The following is a 27,764-nucleotide window of genomic DNA, read 5'->3' on the forward strand; positions in this document are numbered from 1 at the left end:
TATTGATCTTGCACCTTAGCATGTATTTAGGCTTGAATGAAGGCTTTGCATGGTAATTGGGACTTAGACTTGGTTGGATTGGTGTGTGACATTTTTGGACCCCAACATATGGAGAGCTACAAAAAGCAAAGATGGAGATTAAAGAGGCATTCAAGAACAATGAGGCTAACTATCAACTAGTTCTCCAAATTATTAAGGAAAAAGCTCGTGAGGAGCAGTTGATAGTCCATTACATTTGGCGAGCTACCTCTTGAACCTTTATTACTTCTTTGAAGATCAAAGCATACATCATGATCCAATTGTCATGAATGAGATTTTTACTTATGTTGAGAGGTTTTTCCCCGATAACTATGAGGTTCAAAATCACGTGATAAATGTTCAATCCATAAGTATAGAGGAAAAGAAGATGGATTTGGAAGACACATGGGCGAGATTGGATGCGTTGAGAATGATGACAACTATAATCCGGGTATGAATATTCACATATGCTTATTTTCTTTTTATTAAATATGAGTTTACTACTTATTTTTCATTACTAATTGTGTGTTTTTTCCTTCATTAGTTGCATGGTCGTATAATTATGGAAATGTTATACCTAATTCGCAAAGTATGTCTATAAGGATTCTCTCATTGACTACAAGTTCATCTAGTTGTGAGAGAAATTGGAGCACTTTTGAAGGTATACATACAAAGAAAAGGAATAGACTAGATACAACAAAGTTAAATAATTTAGTCTATGTCCAATTCAATGTAAGGATCATGAACAATAAGAAAAGAGAGAAAGAGTAGAAAGTGGACATACTACTTGCAAGTAAAGCTAGTATGGCTCAAGAATGGATTGTGGAAGGTGGTGATGAAAAACTTGAGCTTGGTTTAGGAATGGATGGAGAAACATCGGAGGTAGGGAGTTCCTTAAAGTCTAGGAGAAGTTCTAGCATGTTGAAATAATAGAACTTCATGAAGAGGATTTTGTATCAGATAAGGACATAGAAGAGGAAGAAGAAGATGATGATGATGAAGTTGAGTTTAAGTCCGACACGAAGAGATTATATACAAGAAATTTACCCAAATCCGCCTAGGCTGCCTAGGCACCTGCTTAGACCCAGCCTAGCTGCCTGACTAGCACTTAGTGTTTTTAAGAACCTTGTTATTTACTGACCAAGTTTTTCAGATTCACGTTGGTTTCATCCTTCAACTTTTTAACTAAATAAACTGACAGGTCATTGAATCCAAATTTCACACTATCATCATTATCATTTCATTTGCATTTGTTAGTGTTGGTCTTGGTGTCACAAGTTAAAGAGTTCAGGAGGAGTTGTCATCTTGTAAAGACTAAAAATGTCTCCATCTCGTGCAAAGTAAGGTTTCACAAAGGTAAAACTGCTCCGTAAATTAGATCTAGAAATTATGCCTTATTGTACTTTGTAAGAACCTTATTTGTGCTAGTCGATTGTACATAGTGGAGTCCTAGGTTTTTTAACCCAGAGATAGGTTTTTCCGGCCAAAAACTCCACGTGTTGTTTATTATTTTTCTTGTTTACATATCTCACTCTTTGGCCATCATGATTTGCAAATAGATATGTCTATCAACTAAGCTTTTCAGAGTTAGAATGTGCACTGAACTAGACCTTAGCTATCTAGGAATACTTCAATAAACCAGGTTTTAGATTGATTACTTTCACTGTTGGTAAACTAACAAATTTGATCTTAGTTGACTGGTATTGCTGACTAATCAATCAAGCATAAAAGGAATACGACAAATTATTTTGTAGGTACAAATTCGTAGGTACAATTTCAAATTGGTTTGTATGTACAAATTCGTCAAGACTGAATACGATAGACTTTTGTTACCACAAATTGGTGCTTTTATTTAGAGTATGATTTAATTCTCGATGAAGCTCTTGGAATTCCTTTTGGAGATTCCCCTTTGAATTTTTGTAGGGCTAACAATCTCTAAATTTTTAATTCCTTGAATAGTGTGCCTTAGAAAGGAAAATATGGTTGAAATTTTCAAAACCACAATGAACGACACTCCTTATGTGCCTGGATTTTCACCCACCAACGAAAACCCTAGGAGGGATCCTAAACTGATTCTGTAAAAAAAAGAATCACCAATCAACATTGACTAGTCAACAATAGCTGGTCAACAATCGCGAGTCAACGTTAAAGGTCACCGGTTTAACTCCAATTAAGCTGGTCCGAGCTGAGTGGAATTTTCGTCGCCTTTAACAGAATATTTCGTCAAAAGTAACGAAATACATTATGCCATTACATAATATTATGTTGTCTTCTTTCTTATGTGGGTAGCACCATAGCCATCTGTTTTACCAGAATCTTCGCCTGAAACTGGTTTTTGGTTGGTTTTCTGCAAGATTTTCAAATCGTCCTAACTTTCTCATTTCTCAACCAAATTTCACATTTTTTTTTATATCAAAACGAAGCTAGAGAGAGGAAGAACACAAATTTACCTACTTGGAGTCCAAAAGTGGCCAGAGATGATGACCTAAAACTGGCTGAAGAAACTTGGCTAAAAAAATGAAGTTCAAATCTTCTTACTTTGAGACATATTCGAACTGGAAATGATTCGATCTTGACCTAAGGATGAAGGGAAGTTGATTGGTGATTTCAAACCCTTCCAACTCAACAAAAATAGGGACAGAAAACTTGTTGAAAGTTCGTCTTTATCAGAGCCCGAGTTAGAGCTTTTCGGGCTTGGTTTTCCATGAAACAAAACTCTTATTTGAGTTTGTGGTATTGAGGGGATGAAGATGATGTTGTTTTGGGAGGTTAGTCCATCGAAAAATGGAAGTGCTGTCATCTTCCATGGGTGTAGGTCGGGGGAGTGAGAGAATTGGGGAAAGAGAAGATAGAGTTCTGGTTAGTGACCCAATGAGGAAAAGAGGGAGAGATATAGAGTAGAGGCGTGGGCCTTAATGGCACGCAGTCCAACGCCAGAAAAAAAACAAGCAAATGTGTCCCAGATTGATAAAATTACCAAATTGTCCTTGACATTACATGCTTCGTAAAATCTTCGTTCGAGGTCCAAATTCCATTCTGCTTGTGTTCGTGCATTAGTAGTGTCGAGTACTACAAGAATACATTAAGATACAAGTTCACACACGTCACATTAATCACAAGTACAAGGTCAACAAAAGTCAACATTCCCTTCTCGGAGTATTTTGGTCAATTTAACATCAATGAAAACAAAATTACAGAGAAATTAGGAACGACTCGTAACAATAAAGGGAAGTGAATGCCAACCAACATCTTGGTATTCACTTTCCCCCTATTTTCCATGAGTCAATAAACTATTTTTCAAGCCTAGACTTACCCAACACAAGAAGGGCAAACGATTTCTTATTCCCAAGCTTCCTTTTCCACATACCAAACGAGGCTTTAGGTTTTTAATATTAATTTTGGGTAAAGTACAAAAAAACTACCTCAACTATTGGTGTCATGACATTTTCATACCTCAACTTTTTAAAATGACAATGTCATACCTCAACTTACGAATTAGTGTCAATGTTAGACCTCCATTAGTTTTTCTGTTAAGTGCTGATGTGACTTAAGATGGGCTCCATTCCTTAGTCCAACTAGATTAAAAAATAATTAAATATTATAAAATTAAAAATAAAATTATTTTTTTATATAAAATTGTGGGATCCACCCTCTATCTCTCTTTCCTCTTTCTCATGCCTTTCTCCTCTCTCACCTTTCTCTCTTCTCTCTCTGGACAGCAGCATCCCCAAAACCTAGACACCATCATCTTTCTCATCTCTCATCTCTCATCTCTCTATCTTCGGTGGCTCGGAAATTGACGAAAGGTCGACACTTTTTGTCCCCAATGCCATGAACTCCCTATCCTCCCTCACGAAGATATTGTGCCTCATGCCGTCGGGAATTCGGAAGCTCGGATTCTCCGCCACCAAAAACCCGTCTTCAGATTCCCCGACCCCTTCCCTGCAACGCCACGACATAAGTGTCGGAGCCCTGACCCAAAGAGAGCGAAGCGGATTCGAGCAAAATATGCACCTGTACATTATTATTGGCTTTAAAATCTCTGTCGTTAATCTGAGCATCAGAATGTGAAGAGTTGGGATTGACGAAAAAACTTTGAACTCTTGGACGTCGTCGGTCTCGGGGTATGCGATGGCGTCATCTTCGTCATCCTCATCGTCAGCTTCCGAGATAGGGATGATCCGAGACATTGGAGAGAGAAGAGACTCTGGGTGATGGAGTGTACTCCATTATTATCTTCTTCTCGACTTTGGCGGGCTTGGATTTGGATTTCTGCTTTGGGGTGGTTTGGCTTCGGACGACGTCATTCTGGGCGGCGTTGTTGTTGAGGTTCTGGTGGATGGGGGAAGAGTTGCAGGTAGCCCAGGGAGAGAGGAGAGAGGAGAGAGAGAGGGTGGTGGAGGAAGGTTGGGGGGACGGGTGGGGAAGGTTAGGGTTTTCTGTTTGAAAATGGGGAATTAGGGTTAGGGTTTGGGTTCGAAAGGGATGGCAAGAGGTAGGGGAAGGGAAGAGGTGAGGGATGGGGGTGGGTTGGGGAAGGTTGCGGGGATGGGGAAGAGTTTGGGGTTTGTCGAACAAAAGAAGAAGGTTGGTGCGGCTGGAGGAAAGGGAAGGCCCGCACCCCTAGGCCATTTTAATTTTTTTTATTCTTCATTTTTTAATTTTATAATATTTAATTTTTTTTAAATATATTTAATTATTTTTTAATCTAGTTGGATTAGTGAGTGGGCCACGTCAGCACTTAACAGAAAAATTAACAGAAAAACTAACAGAGGTGTGACATTGTCACAAATTCGTAACTTGAGGTATGACATTATCATTTTAAAAAGATGATGTATAAAAGTATCATTCGACTCATAACTGAGATAGTTTTTTATAATTTCCCTTTAATTTTATACTTTCAGATAGGAGATTGGTTTAGGCCGGGAAAAATCCTCTCTCACCACCTTATCTCCAATAAAAATGGAACAGCCCCGTTTCCTTCACAGTTCACCATTGCATTGCGGAACACACAATTAGCCACTGAGAGCATTGGCAGATAGGGACAATGGAGACCCTTCTCAGGGTTGAGTCCTTCTCCTTCCCAAGAACCCTTCCAAGCCCTAATCGTTCACTTCCCAATCGAATCCCAACTGTCTCTGCCCTCAGAACAACCCCACCTCCTGGTAAGCCCCCCAAATCGATTCCATTTCTGCAACCTTCAATAAAAACGCTTCATTTGGCAGTTCTTATTTATGGGTTTTGATTGATTTTTTTGTTCTTGAATTGCAGTGAGTGAAGTTGCAGAGGAGGACGTTCTGCAGACATTTTTCAAGGAAAGGCAATTGAATGGAGACTTGGTGTCAAAAGTTTCTGATGTGTTTTGGAAGCGGGAGTTTGCCAATTCTGTTGATGCTGATGATGGTGCCGAATTTGGTGATACTCCTCAGCTAGCAGAGCAGGTAAGAGAGAGATTTCTTCAACTCAAATTTTAGGAACCGGAGCTGCTTAAGATTTGCATAACATTCCCAAGTTGTAGTCAATGTGCCTGAGTGTTCGGTTAAATGGATATCAAACCATATTATTTTGGAATATCCTGGGGTAAGTAATAACATTGCTAATTTCGGATTTATGGGTTTGAATTTTCGTTCTGTTGATCTCATCTTAAGTGGATCAATCGCTTTTTCGAAACTCTTTCCTTGCTTGCTTCACTTCATCTCGCCTATAGTTTGATAGTATGGCACATTCTTTCTTTCGTAACATAACTGTAGTAAAAGAGTACGTGATCTTGCAAAAGGGTTTCGTAGTTCATTAATTTTTTGGTCGATAATGTGAATTTTGCAGAAGGCTTTCGTGGTTCATTAACTGACTTGAGTAACTTCATAACTGGTGCTCTTAGTTTCTTTAGTTACAGAGGGAAAGTTGTATGAAATCCCGAGGAAAAGTTAATGTAGTCGCTGCGCAGGTTTTGACCATTGAGGCTTAAACCTTGTGAGCAATGATTTTTAGATTATTAAATCAGTGGGAAAGCGGGATGAGCATAATTAAGGTCTGTAGGGCCTTACTTTTTGGATTTATTTTCCAGATAGAATATAGATAATGCTTTTCTTCACTGGCCCTAGGATTTGGTATATCCAACTGCTAAAACGGTATTGTATTTGTTTGTTTCAAATTTAAAATGGTGAGTGAAAAAAATGTATTACTTACTTCTTATTCTATTTTTTGTGGATCTAACTTTTTTAGGTCACTGAAAATGATGCTGGTGGATTTTTGAAATTGTCAACAACCAACGAGTGGGTTCTAGGTGACATATCTGCACCAGTAAATAGAAAAGCCAGAGCTAAAGTATACTTTCGTTGCTTATCTTGGCATTCTAATCTTTGTTTTATGTTTGCTATGCTTCCATTGTGACAAGTAAGGAAGAGAAAGACTGAAAATTTCATAGTTAGTTTCTTTACAAGGGGAGATTTGATATTTCTCTGTTACCTTACTACCTTACGTAACTTTACAGGCCTTGCAGAATGACAGTGACAGAAGGAGGAAACTCAACCTTCTTCAGTATGAAGCTGTATGATACTTGAACCCAGTATGTTCCTTGGTGTTTTGTTGCAAGTCAATGGGTTATGTCGATGTATTTTTTTCTTCTTTTCATTTTTCTTCTTTTAAGTTAATGAAAATTGTAAAATGGGCACCATGAAATCAGAACGGAGGGGTAAGCAAATTTTTATTTATTTTTTTTTTCTGGGGGCGCGGGGAAGGGGGGTGGGGCGCTTCTGTACAAATAGAATTACCACATTGTTATGACAAAATTCTATTAGGAAGCTATCTATTGAAGTAAGATGAAATTTTATGTAGTGTGCTTGTGTCTCAAATAGATTGTTCAATCAAATTTACGCTTTCATGCGTTGGATCTACTATCAAAGTAAACTTTTAACTGTTGACTCTTTATATGCCTTTTGTATCCTAAACAAATCTATATGGTTGAGTAAATCTTAGCAGTACTTATTTTCAATATGAGTATCTTGCTGGTTAAAAATTGTTGTTTGAAATGCGTCAGCAACGTCTATACACATTAGTTTAAGTATTTTGATTGCACATATCATGTTTTATGTGGTTGAATGAACATTCAATGATTGATAAGAGTAGTTATCTTGCTATATGATGTTTATATAAAGAAATAACAATATTTAAGTATCAGTCACACCGTAATAAATTAGCCAAATCTATGCATGGTTTATTTCCACTAAAAATGACATTGTGGATATGCACATCGGTTCCATTGATCGTGTTGACTTTATCTCATTGTCAAATGTTCGTCGATGATAAATTTTCTAGCATTGGTTACACTAATTCCATTGCGGATGTGCACTTTGGTTCCATTGGTTGGCACTTGGCAAGTTGGCAGTTAACATTGTTGTGTGTATATATAAGTGTACATGTTTATTCTGTTTGTTGGCATCTGACATTGTTGAGGCTTTGTTTCTGTTTGTTGCCTTTTGGTGTCAGCATGAAATATATCTATATATATTGTGTTTCTTAACAGATACAAAAATGAATGATGATTCTCTGTCCTTTCCTGCAGTTACAGAGGGAATTAATGCTGTTATCCATTGGTATTGGAACTGCATGTACTGGGTATTGCTTAATAGCATTGTCATCCCAGGTATTACCTTTCAAGAATAAAACACACTAGCCTTAAGTTTGAACTTACCGATGACACCATGCTTAGGGCGTACTTTCACGAATTCTGCTAGGAGTACTTTGTTTAGTTGATGAGAAGAATATAGGAATTAGTGCCAGGAATATTAGAAAACTGATGCTGACCAAATATTTGTAATTTCCCAAGCGTCATGACCTATTTTCCACGGTAGATTGCTTTCATTCACTTTAAGTTTACACAAAACGGTGAAATATTGTAGTTTATGTTTCTGGGTATGGAGAACTAACTTGCAAGTCAACCACACAGGCCGCTATCAGTTATGCCACGGGAGTTCTTTTCAGGTTTGTTTATACAACTTATTAAATTGAGGTTATTTTGCTAAAGCTATAGCTTGCACCAATAGTCCAGGCACAATTCTTGTTTAATGAAGTCTACAATGATTTAACAACTCTTATTCCATTTGTATTATGCTTTTGGTTATTGGTTTACCTTGGGGGTTTAATAATTATTTTAACAATCTTGATTAGAATATTAAAAGGAAAGTTGCTTAGAATGGTACTTTGATGCGCTAGTGCTACATATTTATTCTTCATAAAATGTTTGACAAAAAGTTGGTAAATGTTTTTCTTGAGAAGACGTGTTTGGCGTGAAAGAGTTAATCAGTATTTTTTTTTTTAATTATTTGCTGTAATAGTGAAGAGTTCTCTTTTGAAAGAAAAAGGTTGAGAAGAAAAGAGGAATTTTCGCTTTGTTAATGTAGCTCCTTTTGTTTGTGATTATCTCGAATTTAACTTACAGGCTGTATCATTTTCAATGCAGTTGCTTGTACCTTAAACTCTTGTACCAGCAAGCAGACAATATATCCAGAGACGCAGTCCCTCAAATTTTTAGGCAGAGGAAGACTAAGAAGTAAAACCAAAAACATCTTCATATTAATTATTGTAGAAGTTGCTCTTATTCTTTCTGCTAAAAGTCCATGCATTTGATTTGCTCAAACTTACATTCATCCTCTCATCCAGAATTGGAATAAGAAGCGAGGATTTGGAGGATTTTCTAGAGAAAACGATAAAGGGGTGTGGTATTGCGCTTTCATCTCCAAGGCTTGTAATACCAGCGGCAATATATGGATTGTGGATTCTGTCTCATCAAAAGTTTGCCGGTGATCTGTTTGATTTCCAGGTAAATCTTGAAGCTGTTCTTGTGCCTTCAGATTCTTTTCTGAAAGAGTTTTTCTATATAAACACCAACAGTTACCTAAGTTTAGCCGATAGGTATCTTCTTATTAAAATAGAATCCAGCCAAAAAAAATTTAAAAAAAAAATAAGAAAAAAAACTGAAAGCTTTCCTTCCCTGATCAGGCCCTCCTCCCTATTCGTACGTTGCCTCTCCACCACCACCACTCTTCTTCTCTTTGTACCCGGTACCCAGAAAAACTGAAGACAAAACGTCCCTCCCAAAATGAAAAATTGTGATTTGAACCAAAAACAACAAAGCAATCTATCAAATAAATTAAAAGCATTAGAACCTTGATCTTTTCTGAGCAAATCCACTAAATTGGTGGATGGCAGAGCGGCACTTATTTAGTGTTTATATATAAGTTTGTCTAATAGAGCTCTCTGATTTGGGATTGCAAAGGGAAAAACAACACGAAACTGATTTGTGCTGCAGTGGTAGAAGGAAGAAGAGTAGTGGTGGCGGATGAGGCCACAGTGAAGAGGGGCGTCTGCCATGTTTGTTTTTTATATTGCTAATTGAAGGGTGATATTGTATTTTAGGGTTGAAAACACATTTAAGTGGTGAACTTAGATGATGCGTGGAGTATAAATAGAAAAACTCTTTCTGAAACTATGCATTGACCATTCCTAGAAAGTCTGAAGAGCTCGTACTGATAAAATCTTGTTTCTTGTTTACACAACTGCTTCTTCATTACAGCTTGTGCCAGCTATGCTTGGGTTGTTTGTGTATAAAGCCGCTGCGCTATATCAAGTTTATAGAGATAACGAAGACTTGCAATTTATCTTTCCGGATAATGAAGAAGGCTCAAAGTGACCGAAACATTTGCTTTTCACATTGTGATAATTTCACAAGCAGAGTCTGATGCCTCCCGCTCCCTGAAATTTTGCCCCGCAAGTTCTCCTTCTCGTCAGTACCTGTATTATATCTTTTATGTATAGCCAAACACGAAAAGCATCTTCCAGATAATCTGAAGAGTGAAATGAAGTAACGTGGTCTGAGGTGATACACGGTTGATTTCTTCGTTCAGGTTAGTTTCTGTTAGTTGTACCTGTAGTTACTTTGATCATGTTTCTCCTGCAAGATCTGTCCAAATGTTAGCAATTTATTACTCATCAGTTTATCCTCGAGGCATGTTTCGTAAAACCTACAGTTTAGAACAAATTGTGCGCTGTAAAACATGCTTCGGCCATTCTAATTGAAGTTGACAATTTTGTTTCGACTCTTTAACCATGTCAAAATAATGCTAGTCTGTTGCAGTGTTGCTTGTGATCTTAGTTATTTTAGATAGGTCTTGTGGCTGTCACGTGAGTTACAAGTATTCTATAGAGCTACAGTAAAAGGTTGTTCGTCTACTTTTAATTTTAGGATGCTCATATCTTGTACAAATTTTTACGTCATTTTTTTACCGAGTTGATCTTTAAAAAGTGACTTAGATAATAGACGGTTTATATCATTGTGCACAGTTTGACGATGAGGAGACCATTCCTCCAATGTTTTATTTTCTACGTTGGGGAGAATGTGTAATCAAAATATAATATAGTTGGCTTTGGACAACTCTTAAGCCCTATAAGCATTAAAATCTTGTTATAGTGATATATTTTATAAAGGAATAACCTCCTTGTAGTAATTTGAATTAGTTATATATATATGAATAAGAGTAATGTTAATTTTATCATATTTTTCATACCATATTTGTATCGTTTTTCAAATAAAAGTAGGCCTCACAATACATGTGGTCCCATCTCTATTAGGGAGGTGGTAAAAATGTGGTATGAAAAATGTGATAAGAATAGCATTTTTGTAGGAGCCAAGTACTACGGTCTAGTGATATTTTTTTTCACTTGTAAGTGAGGTTTTTTGTTCAATTCTCGCTAAAGGCAAATTTGAACCACATTATTAATAGCTCATTTGTGAGACGAAGTTCACATCCTATCTCTTAGTATAGATAATATTATCTGTTAAAAAAAATAAAATATATATATATTGCAGGAATAAACTCCACATTATAATTATTGTCAATAAGTTCAAAAATATTCAATGTCATAAAAGTTTAAGGTGCCGGTGCCTTATTTTTAGAGTGGATGATGCGGTATTGGGGTCGCGGGTACGTAATGCCTCGGTAACGTGGGTACCTTCTTATTGATGTCAAAATATTTCTAACTTCTCAATCATGTTTAGGCATGAAACTTTTGGTTTGTTTTTAAAGATTGTGTATTATTTTTCCAATGTTACATCTTGAAGATTGACATGCTTCACCATTAATATAATACTTTATATCCATACAACTTTTATGAAGAATAACTTTTCATCAAGAATAACTAAGTAACAATGATTATTCTTTTTTGTTTAGTAACAATAAAATAAAATATTTATAACTAGTGCTCTTCTAAGTAATAACCTCCTACAACCCCGCTTCCCAGCTACCTAAGTGGAGTCTCTCGTACAAATTGCCAAGTTAAACAAGGAGATCGGTAATGGCTATTTGCTACTCAAAATTCTCTCATGTTCAGTTTCTCTTAAACTAATTTGGACTTAAGCATCGGAGGCCTTTTGAAGGATGCATTCCTCCCTTTGGAGGATACGTTCCCCTCTTTTTCTTGGGTATTCTTCAATTGTCCTAACAGTGTTAATTGTTTTGGAGGATGATTTATGTCATCTCATCGTTGGTGGAAATTTGCGTCCACATCTGTCTATGATTCTAACATCAACTATGTTGAGCATGAAGTATTGAAATTTGAGGAGTTAGTTATATCAAACCCCATCTTTCATGTTGCTTACTTTATTATATATCAGATCCCTGTATAACACAATGGAGATTGTGGTGTGGTTACAAATGAAGTGTTTGGTTTCTAAGCATGTAATTGAGATTAATTTAATTTTAATAATTAAACACGCGTGGAAAATAGATGGTAAACATGATATGTAATTCCAATTACGTATTAGATCGATTGTAAATTTATAATACAACAAATAAAGAAGGCGCGGGAAATTAATAATCTTCCTTAGCCATGTGCGTGTCTCCTTGTGGTGTGTGATTATCCGTGTGCTTGTGTGTTGGATGTATGCCCTAAAAGCAATCAATATTGTAAATTGCTTAGGGTGATAAAGTGTCACACCCTGAACTTGAGGAAAAATAATCCTCCGTTAGGTGTACGAAGTAAGAAAATTAAATGAATAGAGAAAACTGAAACTCCTCTTGAAAAATAAATAAATATAGAGAAACTGAAACGAAATACCGGGTGGAAAATAAATTCCTCTTAACCAATTCTAGAATTCTTTACAATGCTACAATAAATAAATAAAGCTTCTAGTCTCACACCTAAGTTGATCTCATCTCACCTACCCCTTCAACGGCTTAGTTCGTAAACCTGCATAACAATAGAGGGGAGAGCTTCAAAACTCAGCCGGGACATAAATGGACAACAATAAATTGACAGTACTATCACATCATTATTAACAACAATGCAAACTCTTCATTTATACCGTTAGTTCATATAATAAAATGCATGGACCTATATGTCCCATACTGTGCATTTCACCACTATCATGGTGGTTCGAGTGTTCTATTATACAAACTAATCCCCTTAACACATTCATCCCAATTTCCCACCTCTATTCTCGTGAATTCATACTCCAATACACGCAGACCTTACACGTCCAATACCATGCTTTGGCTTCGAGTGTCTTGTTATATAAATTACCCACCCATGACAAATTCATTCACTGCCCATTGCTCTTTCAAATCACAATGTCCATCCCTTGGTCGTCAATTCGTCCCTCCAATAAAGATCGTCTTTATTACTGATTGATTATGCTTATCGGAAACCGTGATCCCAACCATTTCGATTCATCGTGGCACCAACCCATGGAACACACCTAACTCATGCGGTCATGCCTCTCGTTATTGCAATGCCTGATAGGAACTCCATCTCATATATGCAAGACATAATAAAACACAAGCGTCGTAGTAACTGGAGTCCCTAGTTAAACAATTAAAATATCATTATATAAACCATTTATATAGCAACCAATATAATCCTTTATTTTGGAATTTCAGTTTCCAACCATTTGCAAACTAAAGGTTTTATGCTATTAATACAACCCAATTGAAAACAAAAATTCATTATTACCACATTAAAATTCAACTTGAAATAAAGTTCAACATCAAAATGCCTATGCCATTAGTAGTATAACCCAAAAAAGATGAATTATTCATGCAATTCAACAAATTGTTCATTACAAAACTCACTAGATTTAGTGAGTGTTTAAGTAAAATATGAATGCTAACTTGCATATCTTGTCCTGTAAGACAAACGATGAAGAAATTATGGACGAAACTTATCCATTCTAATCCTCACAAAATATCAAAAAGGGACAAGTCATGAAAAAACTTCGTATTCCATAGTCACAAGTTGACATACCTATTTTTATTCACCATTCATTGGATCTAATGAGTTATCAAAATCAGACTAGTCTTACACAACCAACGAGCCCATAGAGTCCTGACATCATGAGAGTAGAGATTAGTATTGTTTTTCCAAAATAAAAAACATAAAAAACAGAAACAAGAAAGAAGAACTTTGCTCTTCTAAGCATCAAAAGACACTGATGAACGTTTGATATTTATGGAACATGATCCTATATGGGATTCTCTTTGTGAGGATACTAGGGATCAGTTCATCTTATCAATTCATTGTACATCTTGCGGTAAGAAATCATTTCGAATTTAGTACCTAACGAAGGCTAGCCGCACAATATACGATAAACGGTTAAGATGAATTGATTTCTTGGATCCTCATCCGAGATTTATACAATAAGATTTAATTAACTCTCAACTGTTCAATTGTGAAAAATGATGGTCCAAGGAAGAATATTGCAGAAAAGAATTGATTGAAAATGAACCAATCAAATATCAATCAAATTAGTTGGGAGAGGGAGGGTTGGCTGAGTCAGTGCACGCTAAAACTAGCCCAACCCTCTCTCTCTCTCTGTCATCACTACGACTCCAGAGTCCGACCACCAACACACACAAGAGCCTCCCGATTTCTTTCATTTTATTATTTACATAATACAAATATCCCTCTCTCTCTCTCTCTCTCTCTCTCCCTCCTTGTGACCTGCTCTTTGTTTCCTCCGATCCCAAAACCCTAGAGAGAGAGGATTGGATCCCAATCGGAGAATGGCTATGGCTCAAGCGAAGCCCGCCGGCCCCGGCGGCGGGCGCCAAGTGCTGGAGTCCATGTACTCGATGATTGCGCTCGTCTTCATCCTCGTCGCCTGCGTTGAGCTATGCGACGCTGCCACCGTCGTCGACGTGTATCGGCTGATCCAGTACGACATCTCCGGTGCTCCTTTCGGATCTCGGCTCGCCAACCTCAACCACCATGCTGGGTCTTTGCACTTTGCTCCTGGCTCTGATCTCTCCCGCACTGTCCTCATCATCCCCTTGCGCGAACTCAACATCTCCTTCGTCACTGGTACTACTACTATTACCACTCTCGAGATTAAGATTTGAGTAAATCTCAGAAATGCTTATCAAAAGTGCTTTAAGTTTGATGATTTTACTTTCTAAAATGCTGATCAGGAACATTTTGGGTATTCCAATAAGTTCTTGACGTATCGAATGTACGTGCAGCTCTAGATTTCCCTTCTCTAACAGCTCGTTAAAGTGAAATATTGCGGGTTGAATTTCAAATATATGAATTCTCAAGACCAAATTAAGCAGAATGTTTAATCTGATTGCTTCTTAAACTATAACTAATTTAAGTGAGTTTGTTAAGTTCGTTGAGTACTGACCAGTCTTTCCGTTGGTGATTTCTAACTGCTGATCGAGATTGTTAATCATATTGCAGAGTACATTACCCAGAAGCAGCCTCTGGGAGGTTTGCTGTTTTTGCTGCCCCAGATATTTAGTATTGAAAATAGAGAAAGGGCAACGAGTAATCATCAAATTGATGGAGAGGTGCCAATGAAGAATTATCTGGCCGAACTTGAAAAATTACTTATTCATTCCAAGATACCTGTGAGTTAAACTGCCATAACTTTTTCTTGTCCTTTTTTACCTTCCGGCAATTATTTTTCCATTTCTTGCAGCTCCCTAGTTATTGTTTATGATACCCGTGTGCCTATGCATATGCTGTTGTATTTAGCTTTATGATTGCTTGACAGCTAGCTTCTATAGTTTTCCTCAAGCCTTCTTATGTAAAACTTGTGAAATATTGATTAAATGATGAATGTTTATTTTCTGACTTGTTTGTTGGAATATTAGTTGATAGGTTACTGAATATTTCAGTGTCCTTGGTTTAAGATATATGATTAACTTTTTTCCCTAATTTCTGCCTCCACTGAATCATACGCTTGAGGTACTTTATTTGATCAGTATGGCATATATGCTCAACAGAGCTTTGGTAGCAACAGCTACTTGGTGTTGCTTGTTAGTTACGTAGCTTAATGTGTGAAATCCAATGGATTCTTATATTTCCCAGTAAACCACCCCGGTAATTGTTTTTCATTCCTTATAGTATCTTGCATTTGGAGTTTGAACCCCTCAATGAAAGCAGAGTACTTGCACCATATTTGGTATTGTGGTGCATATGATTTTCTTTTGGTGAGCATGTGTTTAGAGTACATTCACCAGCAATACTAAACTTGAGAATAGCAATTAGATTCTGAAAAATGTCCTTCTACGTTAATTATTACATCATCTACGCTTCCAATGTATTTTTATCTTAAAAAAAATAAAAAAATTACACTCTATTGTATATAAGTTTGCTTTTTCTATAATAGTCAATGGGAAACTAATATGTAGGTTCTAGTTTCGGATGAATTGAATTGCATTCAGCATTCATAAATGAAATTGTATTGTATCATGTTAATTCTTTCCTATCTGTGATGCACTGTTTGAATTTTGTTTGTCTGGAGAATTCATATATATTAGGATGGGAGTAATTCTAAAGTCATAGTTACTTTTTTGCTTATTTAAGTGTTTGTTAAATTATTTTTTCTAAACGATATTTTTGTGGTGGTATGTTCTGTTACAGTACCCTGTATATTTTGCTTTTGAAGATGATGATATTGAGGCTGTGTTGGCTGATGTCAAGCGGAATGATGTCTCTGGTCAGCCTGCTACTGCAACTACTGGCGGGTTAGTAAATTGCTATATGATTTATATTAAGGAACTTATTTGACAGATAGCTGCATAGTGTGTGCACCTTAAATTGCAATTTGATGAATTTCAAATCTATGACATTCCAAAAATATTGGTCCTAGAGAGAGTGATTCTAGTGAGAGGGAGTTACATTGGGAGGGTGGTCCCTACAGCGAGTTCGTGCCCTTATCATTATACTTGGAATGCCATACTAAAGATGCAAAGATTGCACAGAGAATCATTGTGTTCCAAGTTCATCAGGATTCTAGAGGGGTGGCAACCATAATTACTGAAAATAAATAAACTTTATAGCTACTTCCAGAAGGTGGATCTTGGCGCAGCTTTCTGGTCATAGGAGGCTTAGAGAAGGGGATATTCATTCCCATAGGATGTGAGCTGGTTTTTACTAGGAACCAGCTGGAGGATAGGGGTGATGGAGGGGCAATAAAAGAACAGAGGTCCGTAGACAAAATATTTGGAGACCTAGTTTGTTAAAGAGGGTTGTGCATAACAGCAAAGAGGTTTTTTTTTTTTCTTTTTTGTTGTTTTGGGGGGGGGGGGGTGAGAACAAAAACCTAGAAACTTGTAGTGTGAAAATACATATGTGGTTTGCTGATTCAGGAGATCTTTTTTATGACGTCTAGAAAGCAAGTACAACTTATACAGTACTAAGCTTCTTTTCTTGTCCTCATTTGTTTTCTGTTTTTTGCCCTTATTAATTATTCTTCTTCCGCTCATTTTTACAGATTTCAATTGTGCTTTTTTAAAGGAAAATATTTGAATCTTAATTGTGCTTTAAATGCATACATATGGTTCTGTTTGTGGTACTATATGATTGTCATTGTTTGCATCAGTCCTTTTGGGCCTGTTTGGTGGGCTGGTTGGGATAGGTTATGACCAATTGAAATGGACTTGAGTCCAGTCCATTGTTTGTTGTGTCAAAATGTGAGATGGACAGGACTGGACGTGATGGGTTATGAATCCACAATAGAGTGGGTTATCTAACCTTCCTTATACTTGGGTTACAAGTCCTGTCTTATATGTCCCTACCAATCCAATCCTATCCCTAAGGTCTAATCTCATCCGCCCACCAAATGGGCCCTTTAGGTATGCCAATAGCAACTCACACTATACTTATATATCCTTGTTTTGCACGAGCTTGAGGAGGTGATAATGTTTAGTCATAGAACATCTCTGAATCTCTTTCTTTTTCTGGTCAAATTTTGCAGATACAAGCTTGTTGTTTCAGTGCCAGAACCTAAAAAGCGTGCATCACCCACCATCACAAACATTCAGGTTTGAGCTCAAAAAGTTTCTTGTTTATTTCGTACCATCTTTGTCATTTTTCATGTTATTTATTTTGCTGTTGGCGTCCTCTTTCATTTGGATTTGAGATTAGATAATATTTAGGAGTATTCTCCATGGTGCAAATTTTCCATGTTAAATCATCGTAGTTGGGTCCATAAAGTTCTCCAAGGTTCTACACGAACTGTAGTGGTCTGACCTTTCACAAAGTTTTTTACAGGATTCATGCACCATTTCTGTGCGAAGCCAAATTGATGTATTTGTAACTCTGTAGCTAATTGTTATTGAAGTTAATAGGCACGTATAAGTGTATCAAATTGTTTGGGGCATAATATTCAAAGCTTTATGGAAGATGAGCATTTTTTTCTTTCTCCCAAATATAAACAGCACATTCTTAAAATGGATGGCAACAAAAATAACCCCGAGTTTGTGGTAGCAAGAGAGTTTCTCAGAGTATTTAAGGACATGATTATATTGTTGATGATGATGAAGAAGAAGACTAGTACATCAAATGATAAAAGAGGCTTCTAACAATAATATTCATATCCATTCCAAAAATGAGTTTTCCATCATTAGGCTTTAAGACATGACTAGTAAGTCCAATGCACCCTCGAAGTCTTGTATTAGGTTTTGATTACAATTCCGTTAAAAACTTGCTTAGTTTTTAGAACGTGTCTAGTAATTCTACTTTACCCTGGACTGCTCTTATAATGTGTTGGGTACATTTCCCTGTACACGACTAAAGCTTTACTCCTGTATGGATTGCATTTTAGCTGCTGGAATAAAGAGTTAAGTGATGGAGAAATTGTTAATGATTTTGGCTTATCATATTAATTTTAAGTAGTCACCCAAGAATTATTTGGTTGTCTATGTATTGATTAGTTGTATTCAATGATTTGAGTTTTTGCAGTCTTTCCCTGCAGTCATAGAGGTGTTAAAGCTATGCTAAGCTCAAAAAGTATTCCGAACCCGTTAAGTTACAAGTTGACAGCTTATGTTGCAACCATAAATACCTCTAGTATGCATAGGAGCTGGTTGACATCGTAACTCATTGTAATACATTAAAGTGAAGTGAGGTCATTGCATATTTATTCCGCCACTTTGTAAAACTCAATGGCCGGATAAGATTATCTCATTTCTCAGTTTTATATTCATATTAGGAGATAAATACTTGTTATGCATAGGAGCTGGTTGACATCGTAACTCATTGTAATACATTAAAGTGAAGTGAGGTCATTGCATATTTATTCCGCCACTTTGTAAAACTCAATGGCCGGATAAGATTATCTCATTTCTCAGTTTTATATTCATATTAGGAGATAAATACTTGTTAACACCGTATGTCATCTGTACTGAATATTTTTCGCACTTCTGAGCATCAGTCCGGTTTTAGTTGTAGTCTTTTTAACCTTATTCTCCAATTAGCATCAGCAAATGTTTCATTACAGCATCATTGTAACTGGAAACCCTTTATTGGAAGATTGAACATGCAGTTGATAGTGTTTAGGTTGCTTCACCTTGTTTGGAAATTGAATGTTTCTTTTTGATGATTACAGGGATGGTTGTCTGGACTGAAAACAGATGGAGATGCAAATCAGCTTCCAACTATTGCTATAGTAGCATCATATGACACTTTTGGGGCAGCTCCTGTATGTAATTTTACAGCATATTGTCAATAACTTCAGCTACTTTAAACTTCATAAAGGTCTAAATTTCTTATGTTTATAGGCTTTATCAGTGGGAAGTGATAGCAATGGAAGCGGTGTTGTGGCACTTCTTGAGATTGCTAGGTTGTTTTCTATTCTTTACTCCAATCCTAAGACAAGAGGAAGGTATAATTTACTTTTTGGGTTAACATCAGGAGGACCTTATAACTACAATGGAACTCATAAGGTGCTCATCTCTTCCTGGTTATTAAAGCTATCATTTTCTCTCTAAGTAACTTAAAATCTTTTTCCTCTGTTTATCTTGTGTATGATTATCTTAATTATTTTCGTATTACAGTGGCTTCGGAGCTTTGATCAACGCCAGCGTGAGAGTATTGACTATGCTATTTGCTTGAATAGTATTGGCTCATGGGACAATGACTTGTGGATTCATGTGTCTAAGCCCCCGGAAAATGCCTACATAAAGCAAATTTTTGAAGTAAGCTAATAAAGTTGTACAAAATATACTACAATTGTTTACTTTGAGTTTTTAAATGTGGGATTTGCTCTAGGGTTTCTCTAGTGTAGCAGAAGAACTGGGCCTTAACGTTGGTCTGAAGCACAAGAAGATAAATATTTCAAATCCCCGAGTAAGTACCATTTTTTTTGGTGAACTAAGAATATTTCGTTATGTTATAACAATTTAATGATTATGAGAGTTTTTTATGGTTAAGTACATTGCTAAATGCCTCAAACTAGGAAAAATGTTTGGTTATCTTGCCCTTTATTCTTGGAAGCAGTAAAACTATTATTTATTATAACTCAGTGGTTTTCCTCGGATAGTAAACCTGGTCTCTTGGTTGGTTGAAAATCTTGTATCTGGGGAATTTTATGATACCCGCAATCATTTTCATTACTGGCTTTGATATGGAAATTCTCAGGGCTCAATATCTTCTTATACTGAAATTTCATGGAAAATGTTTATGACTTGAGAGTTGAGAATCCCCTAATTCTATTATCTGGTTCTAGGATAATCAAACTAATCATTAGGTTTTGCATGGGGTTCATTGCAAACTTTATCTATTGACATCTTTACTGATCATCGACATGAATATTTTGCTTGTTCAGTCTATGTTGAGGTCACACCTTACACAGACAATTTGTAGGTTTGTCTTCAAAATTATATGTTATGCTGCTGCAACCAAACAGGACACTACTAATATTGTGTCTTTGTGGGACTGTAAATCAATCAGGGTGCATCTTCGTCAAAGTACTTGTCCATTGCTAGAAACATGCTGTGTTTTCATTGCACTCCTGTACCCTACTGTTTATATCAGGTGATAAACTGTTTTATTGCTGTAGGTAGCTTGGGAGCATGAACAGTTTTCACGGCTGAGAGTTACTGCTGCCACTCTTTCTGAACTCCCCGTTGCTCCTGAACTGTTAGAAAGCACTGGCAGTCTTGTTGATGGAAGGTTATTTTCTCTTAGACCCATGTCTTTTACTTCTGGAACCTGTGAATAAATGGTCTTTTGCTATATCTTGGATTGTGCAGACCTTTCGTGAATGAAACTGCAATCATCAGAAGTGTCAAGCTAGTTGCTGAGAGCCTTGCGGTAAGGTTAATCTATCTGGAAATTACTCTGTTATCCTTTTTCACATATTTCTCTCTTTGTTCTTGTACTATCTCTGTAAGAATGTAAGAATGCAACCATGGTGTTAGTAGTTATACTATAGATTGTAAGTTTTCTACTTTCTCTACTTTTGTCATGTTTAAGGAGATATAATGTTTAGCAATGCTTCTTAGATACCTGAAGCTTTGAAGAATGAGAAGCTTTTGTGGAATCTTCTGTCTGTTTATGTTTATTAACATTCCGGATATTTGACAATTAGACTTGTAGGTCTGAGAGGAATGGAGTCCATCTAGATAAAACTCCAGCATCTTGTTACTTAGAAACTTTGGCATTATGTGATATAGAAACTTGTCATAAATACTATAAAAGCAGTTGCACTTGGTGATTGTCATGTGCTTCGATATAAGAATTCGAAGGATTTATAACCTAGTGATGTCTGTATTCATGGATGCAGTCGATTCAGGTCCATCATCAACTAGTGTTGATGTGGTAATAGTTGCTTGAACAAGAAGTGTGTAACATTTCGAATTCTGGAATATGAATTGTTAAATTTGTCCAATAGAATTTAAAATGGTTAACTAGAAAAATTACTAAATGGGTTGGAAGTAAGTGATTGCTGACCTTAATTATTTATAATCTCTAATGTATTCTTTCCTTCTATATTGTATTCAGAGGCATATCTATGGTCATGAAGGAAAGAATGTTCAAATCTTTGCAGACAGCAGTAGTTTAGCAGTTAATCCTTCTTACATAAAATCGTGGTTGGATCTACTGTCACAAACACCTCGAGTGGCGCCATTTTTATCAAAGAATGACCCGTTTATCTTGGCGTTGAAGAAGGTTATACTATGTTTATATTTTACAAAACATTTCATGGTTTATATCTTCACCATTCACAATTGCCTTGAGATTATGATAAAAGTTGCTCACTATTTATTAAATATTTATTTACAGATGTTTTCTAGTTTTCTTACTGTATGAAAAAGAACAAAGTTAAGAATATGTTGGAAGCATCTAAGGTTTCTCTATTGTCAACAGTCTTCTGAGCTCAACCTTCAGAAGTTTGGGAATGATACTTTGCTGGGTTAATAAGTTTCATTTTTGGGCTCAACATGTTATTGTGGGAATACGCAAATATATTTCATAAAAATTTTGGGTTTCTTAAAATAACTTGCTTTCTGAGTTCAAGTTACCTAAATTTAGAGATCAATCGTGGCATGTGATCAAACTGCGAGCTTGCAAAACTTCTCACAGATATTAAAGAAACTGGGGGCAGCACCTGGTGTGCTTCAAGCTGCCATTGTAGGTGGGTTGGGTATATATTGTGTGGTAGACCATGGGATAATCAAGTACAGGGAAATCATTAAAAAAACGGGGGGAAGGGAGGGACCTTAGATCAAAGGGGAAAGTTTAAACCTTGTCTTACATAAAATTTATTTCCTTTTCATTTCCTTGGTATATTTTTCTGACTTTTCAGAATTGATATTATCGACAGGAATTGGAAGACAATACAGATGAGGTGAACGTGCAGCATGAGGTGCTTGACGGGATGTTTACTTTCTATGATTCAACTAGGGCTAAACTTAACGTATATCAGGTACTAATTGTGTATATGAAAAAAGAAAATTGTTTGGTTGTGTTTATGTTGATTTTTGAACCCTATCCAAGGGCCTCTTCAGCTTGTCCTACTGCAAAACTGGTAGGAGCGTTCAAGAATTCTGTCATATGTCTCATTATCTTTTTAATTACTCGTCATTTCTTTTTTGGCATAAAGACTGATCAGCGTAACCATGTTATTTCAGGTGGCTAGTGTGACATTCGACTTGCTGTTGCTTCTGGTGTTGGGATCATACTTGATCGTACTTTTCAGTTTCCTTGTCATCACAACTAGGGTATTGTTCCTATAGCAACGCATCGTATATTTGTTCTGCCATTTTCACATTTTACTTGTAGTAGATTGAATGGAATTGACCCAGATATCTGAATATTTTGAATTGCTTGTGCTGCTCTTTGACAGGGTCTTGATGATCTAATCAGTTTATTTCGACGACCTCCCTCACGTAAAGTGAAAACAGCTTGATCACCGAAGGTAGGATTGTGCCAGAAAATTGCTTTTTTGCTACTGAAGATTCTCTGGCTTAGATTAAAACGACAATTGACTAGTTTGTTAGTGGTTCCATCAATGTCTTGGCCTAGTTCATGTCACGAGAATCATTCAGCTGTTCGTTATAGGAAGATGCTTATAATTTATCGTGCCAGAAAGCAGCTGAGAATTATTTTTGTTGACGTTTCATATTTTATCCAAGTAATATTTCTGGCAACTTGTATGAGAATCGAATTCAATCGGATGTCGAATAAAGAAGGGCAGAGGTGAAGATAGAGATCTTTCTATGGTTTTGCTAGAAAGCAACACGATCTTAGAGTAGCAAAAGAGTTTGGAGTGATCAATTTTATCACCCGATTTGTTTGCTCGTTGCTTCGACTCCTATAGAATGTGAAGTAGGATGTGTTTTTATGAGTTGAAAATTACAATTTGTCCATTTTGATTCTGCATTTGCTTGTGATTTGGTATTCATAGTTGTAATTAACGTGTGCATGATTACAATGTGTTAACAGTTTCAACCTTGTTGGTATTCGGGTTGAAGCCTGAGATATTGAAGTCGGGTTATTTTTTGCTTTAGAGTATTTCCAATGTTACTTTCTTTATCATACCTCAGGCTATTTTTAAGGGAGGGGTGGGAAACGAAAAGACAAATTTTGGGCCCTAAACCTCTTCAAGGGGTGTATTTAGGGGTTGGGAATAATAGGATTTTGGCTTCGCACACCGGGTGGATAAGGTTGCAAGTGGGATTGGCTGCGGGTGAGTGCACCGGCAGTAGGCTTTCTACGATCAGATGCTCGCGCTGTCCAGATCCAGTGGCTGGCGCACCTCCTGAGTTTTGATCCAGTGTGGCGCGCATGTGACTGATTTGGATGGAAAATTCCCAAATCTAACATCAGGGGGTAAATTGGTTAATTACAAAAGTTCATGGGGGTAATTGTCTAAAATTAAAGTTCATGGGAAATGGGCAACTCCTTGCAAGTTCAAGGGAGAAAATGACAAATACTCGTTTTTTAAATCCAATGGCTCAAATTCAATTCAATCACTTTTAACGGTAACAAAAAAGATCCAACGATTCAAATTTAACTCCAACAGTTAAAATGTTATTAATTAATCCAAATCAGATCCAACACTAAAACTCTATAAATACACAACCGCTTGTTCACTAATCCATAAAGAATTTCAATTTTCTCAACCATTTTTTTTGTTCGGAGTTTGAATTTTTTAATTTTATTTTTTACATCAAAATGCTCTTAAAAATAAAATTAGATAAATTATACAAAAACTAATTCATGTTGCAATCTTATTAGATTAGGAATGTGATTGTGTAAATCCTAGTGTATCTAGGAGTATCTTGTATATTTCTATTAGGAGTTGATTACCTATTAAGAGATGTAATCCTAAAAGGGTATGGATTCTACTTATCCTACGACTATAAATAAAGGCATAAGGGGGTGATACAATACACACGTCAGAATTAAATCTCTCTCTTTCTCTCTTGTTGCCACCGGCCCCCTCTCCGTCTCTGTCCTTATACAGTTCAGCCAAATAGACCTATAACAATTCCAAAATTATTTAAAAATTATAAAAATCAATGAAATACAAAAGTTTAACAAATTATTAAGTTGGTGTGGGAATTATAGGTTCCTTTCCGTTGGAGGGAAAAAAAAAATGTCTAACCTAATATGTATAGGTGAATAGTGGAAAATATGAGGCTAAATTTTGAGATTTTAGCCCCTTGTGTTGAAGATAGCCTAAACGGTAACAATGTCAAAATTTAACTAGCCTAAACGATAAAACTTAGATCCCAAGTGATCTCAGGTACCGTTTGGTACGTGGGATGTGATAGAACGCAGTGGGATGGAATGCACTCTTCCCACATTTGGTGCGCCAAATTATTTGGGATGCGTTGTTCCATTGAACGAATTTTAGTCATTTTTTCATTCCACCTTCCTCTTGGAACAACTTGTTCCAGCCCATGGAACACAAAATTATAATTTTTTTAGACAACAATACCCCTTTTTTCATTAATTCCACTGTCTATCCTCCCTCTCTCATGTAGCCTCCTCCTCCTCCATCACAAACCCAGCAACCTAACCATGGCTAACCCAATCCCGGCAAACCTATCCAAACCCAAACCCATCTTCCTCCTGCTACCCCCCTCCTCCATGCTAGTCCCACGACAAGACCGTCGCCAGCGGCGCCCAGGACTCGTATAGCAAGCATTGTCGGGCCTCTTCCGACGACGACAAAAAACACGAAGAAGAGACCAAAGCTGTCGTTGACAATGTCGAAGCTCCTCCACCGCCGCCTATTCAGTCCCTCCGCACTCTACCTTATTCTCTGGCGTCGTTACCATAGTCAGGCTGTCACTGTAAGCCTAGGGAGGATGACGAAGACGCTGCAAAAATTGATTGAAATGAATTTGCAGATTCGACGATCCGACGAAGCCTTTTTAAATTGAAAAAAAAAAAAATTGGATTTTTCTGTTTTTGATTTGAAGAGAAAGAAATTAAAAGAAGAGAAATATGGGTTTGAATTGAAGAGAAGGAAAATGAAATGAAGAGAAAGTATGGGTTTGATTTATTGAGTTTGATTTTTACTAGGAGCAATCTGGGCATGCGAAGAACAAGAAGCATATGGAAGAAGAGAAAGTACAGAAACAGGGGGGAAGAGAGAGTCAAGTAAAAAAGTGTGTATAATAATAATAAACTATTGATAAAATAAATTAATAAAATAACAAAAAAAAGTATTGATATTCGCTAGTGTAAAAAAAAAAAAAAATCATAGATAAAAATATGTGTTCAAATATGAACAACTAAAAAAGTGTCCCATCCTATGCCATCACATGAACATTGCATCAAACAACAAATGAAATATGGGTACATTAGTCATTTACTCTTTTGTTCTAATCGCCATGTGCTTACCAAACGCAGAACGAAACAATCGTCCCGTTTCATCCTGCGCGTACCAAACATAGCACGGAACCTTCGTTCCTTCCCATCTGCGTACCAAACGGTACCTCAAGGAACCCCTCTAAAGTTATACAGTTGGTACCAAATCAATTTTATAACTTTAGGGAGGTTATGACTTAATAGAGGTGTAGTTAAAAAAAGAGATTAATTTTTGACTTATTTATTCTTATTGAATGTTGTATTTCCTAAATAGGATTCCTTAGGTGCCAAGTATTTTGTTTCCTGCATATTTTTGTCCTCATTGATAATTAAGCTATGTGGAGGCATATTTCCTCATGGAGTTTATTTCAATACATAACTGGTCCTAAGTTGGAGAAAAACTTGTGTGAGGCTTGACATGCCACTGGATGATGTTGAGTGGCATTACACGACACTCATAAATTGTCATGTGTTAAACTTAAATATGATTTCTTATTTTTAGTTTTATATGAAAATAAAATAAAAAACTTAAATCATTATTTCTTCAAAAACTAAAATGGTAAAAACAAAATTCACAATCCCAGTTAAATCCACCTCCAACTACGAACCCGCCTCTTTTCTCTCGTCGGCACCGGTGATCTGCAACGCCATCAATTCTTCCTTGCTCTTCAGGCTCTCCCTTCGCTCAACTCTCTCTAATAATTACTTATAACTCGTTCAATTTTACATCTATTACTTTAGAGAGGTTTTACTGTATTTACTTTGAAAATCATGGCTTGATAAAGTTTGTTGGGACTGTGAGTACAATACGAGATGTCCAACCAAGCAGTGTAAAGGAAAATGACAATCTCATTTTTTGTTTTTTTACTCGTACAACCTCTCTTTATTTGTGGATATTAAACTAAATGGTTATTGAACTAAATAAATCACATGGAAATAACAAGAAAAATTAAACATGAATGTTAGTGTAGGGAATTGTTTGGACCCGATTTTACACTATCGGCCCGAGTAATCAAGGCCGTTGAGTGAGCATAGCTCTCAACCGTCGGACGGAAAAGTGGAGATAATTTTGTTATTATTAAAGGATAATATTATGGTTTTTATCATAATAATTATCTTTTAATATGAATTATCTTGGTATATTCTTAAACAGGATAAATAGGATGCATATTATATCCCCAAGCAAGCAGTGTAGTTCGAATGGGATTGAAATTCTTGTCATCGTATTGGAGCAGCATGGGTTTAATCAGAATTGTCAAGATGCATGATCTTCATGCATGCAAGGGATAATGATGAGGTAAAAATAATGTGATGTGATAATCACAAGTGAGGTGATATTGCAATTTGCTTGCAATTAGCTTTGCATGTTGAAGCGTGTGGAATTAGATATCATGGCTGGATGAGTTGTTTTAATATTAATGGAAGGCCACATTATTGGGCTCGACGTACGCGTTGAATTTCTATCAAGAAGTTTAGGTTCACAAGGAAATCAAAAGGGATTTGGTTTGGTCACTGGTGGTATATCAAGAATATTCCGATAAGCATCACAGAGAGACGGGTGCAATTTGGAAAACGCATTGGCAGGCTGCAGCTAAAAAGCATGAAGGAGACCTCACTGCTATAAATGTAAGACGATGTGCAACATGCCAGGGACCTCCAATTCAACACACAACTGCCCTGCGCAAAACCTCTCAAACATCTTTAGATTTTTTATTTTCTTTTTTTTCGCCGACACATTTTCAGTTTGGATAAACAGCACTGTGAAGGCAATTTGGTGAACACCTTCAATTTGGATAAACAGCACTGTTGCCGTAGAATCAACCGACCAAGGAGCACCTTCAGTTTGGATAAACAACATTGCGTCGAGGCCGACTGGTTACCTATCCAAGTTTCGGTCGAGAAGGGTTTCCAAATCCTTATTGACAGAGGTCATCTTATTAACCTTCTTGGCGAAGTAAGGTGTTACGAGTTACGACATTCGGCGCATTGAACGCCGAGTGATTTTATGATTGGATATTCACAAGTGAGTTTCAGAGTTCGGCATTCTTACGGCCGAATCACATTCACCATCAAGACATACATCACCTTTGAATACTTGTGTCCATATAGTTTGGTGTCGATTCGATGTGCTTATACTTTCACGA

The 27,764-nt window shown here is 36.6% G+C and overlaps 2 protein-coding genes and 1 pseudogene across 2 annotated transcripts; all 3 read left to right on the forward strand.

The window, feature by feature from the left end:
• The first annotated feature begins 107 nt into the window (after positions 1 to 107).
• Positions 108 to 1,079, forward strand: LOC148698073 (uncharacterized; annotated as a pseudogene).
• A 3,863-nt stretch (positions 1,080 to 4,942) lies between these two features.
• LOC137715494 (NF-kappa-B inhibitor-like protein) lies at positions 4,943 to 10,110 on the forward strand. The gene is made up of 9 exons (XM_068454840.2): positions 4,943 to 5,183; positions 5,290 to 5,459; positions 6,241 to 6,342; positions 6,509 to 6,565; positions 7,580 to 7,660; positions 7,964 to 7,998; positions 8,477 to 8,566; positions 8,677 to 8,836; positions 9,590 to 10,110. Exons 1-9 carry the CDS (start codon positions 5,066 to 5,068, stop codon positions 9,704 to 9,706), a joined length of 930 nt encoding a protein of 309 aa, XP_068310941.2. The 5' UTR covers positions 4,943 to 5,065; the 3' UTR covers positions 9,707 to 10,110.
• A 3,685-nt stretch (positions 10,111 to 13,795) lies between these two features.
• Positions 13,796 to 23,305, forward strand: LOC137715111 (uncharacterized). Its single transcript, XM_068454336.2, has 14 exons — positions 13,796 to 14,370; positions 14,746 to 14,915; positions 15,934 to 16,037; positions 17,270 to 17,336; positions 18,902 to 18,994; positions 19,074 to 19,238; positions 19,350 to 19,490; positions 19,564 to 19,641; positions 20,354 to 20,466; positions 20,547 to 20,607; positions 21,298 to 21,465; positions 22,121 to 22,222; positions 22,428 to 22,517; positions 22,643 to 23,305. The coding sequence occupies exons 1-14, from the start codon at positions 14,073 to 14,075 to the stop codon at positions 22,703 to 22,705; spliced, it is 1,713 nt and encodes a 570-aa protein (XP_068310437.2). The 5' UTR covers positions 13,796 to 14,072; the 3' UTR covers positions 22,706 to 23,305.
• The last annotated feature ends 4,459 nt before the right edge of the window (positions 23,306 to 27,764 follow it).

The sequence above is a fragment of the Pyrus communis genome, chromosome 3, assembly GCF_041283825.1.
Source record: "Pyrus communis isolate YQ-2024b chromosome 3, ASM4128382v1, whole genome shotgun sequence".
In the NCBI taxonomy this organism is placed as follows: Eukaryota; Viridiplantae; Streptophyta; class Magnoliopsida; order Rosales; family Rosaceae; genus Pyrus; species Pyrus communis.

Bases quoted from the DNA above. Each gene is read 5' to 3' on its own strand.
- LOC137715494 (XM_068454840.2), top strand. From the start codon at position 5,066: ATGGAGACCCTTCTCAGGGTTGAGTCCTTCTCCTTCCCAAGAACCCTT. The intron at 6,343-6,508 runs GTATACTTTCGT...GTAACTTTACAG, and splicing joins ATAGAAAAGCCAGAGCTAAA to GCCTTGCAGAATGACAGTGA. The intron at 8,567-8,676 runs GTAAAACCAAAA...CCTCTCATCCAG, and splicing joins AGGCAGAGGAAGACTAAGAA to AATTGGAATAAGAAGCGAGG.
- LOC137715111 (XM_068454336.2), top strand. From the start codon at position 14,073: ATGGCTATGGCTCAAGCGAAGCCCGCCGGCCCCGGCGGCGGGCGCCAA. The intron at 14,371-14,745 runs GTACTACTACTA...ATCATATTGCAG, and splicing joins CAACATCTCCTTCGTCACTG to AGTACATTACCCAGAAGCAG. The intron at 19,239-19,349 runs GTGCTCATCTCT...TTCGTATTACAG, and splicing joins ACTACAATGGAACTCATAAG to TGGCTTCGGAGCTTTGATCA.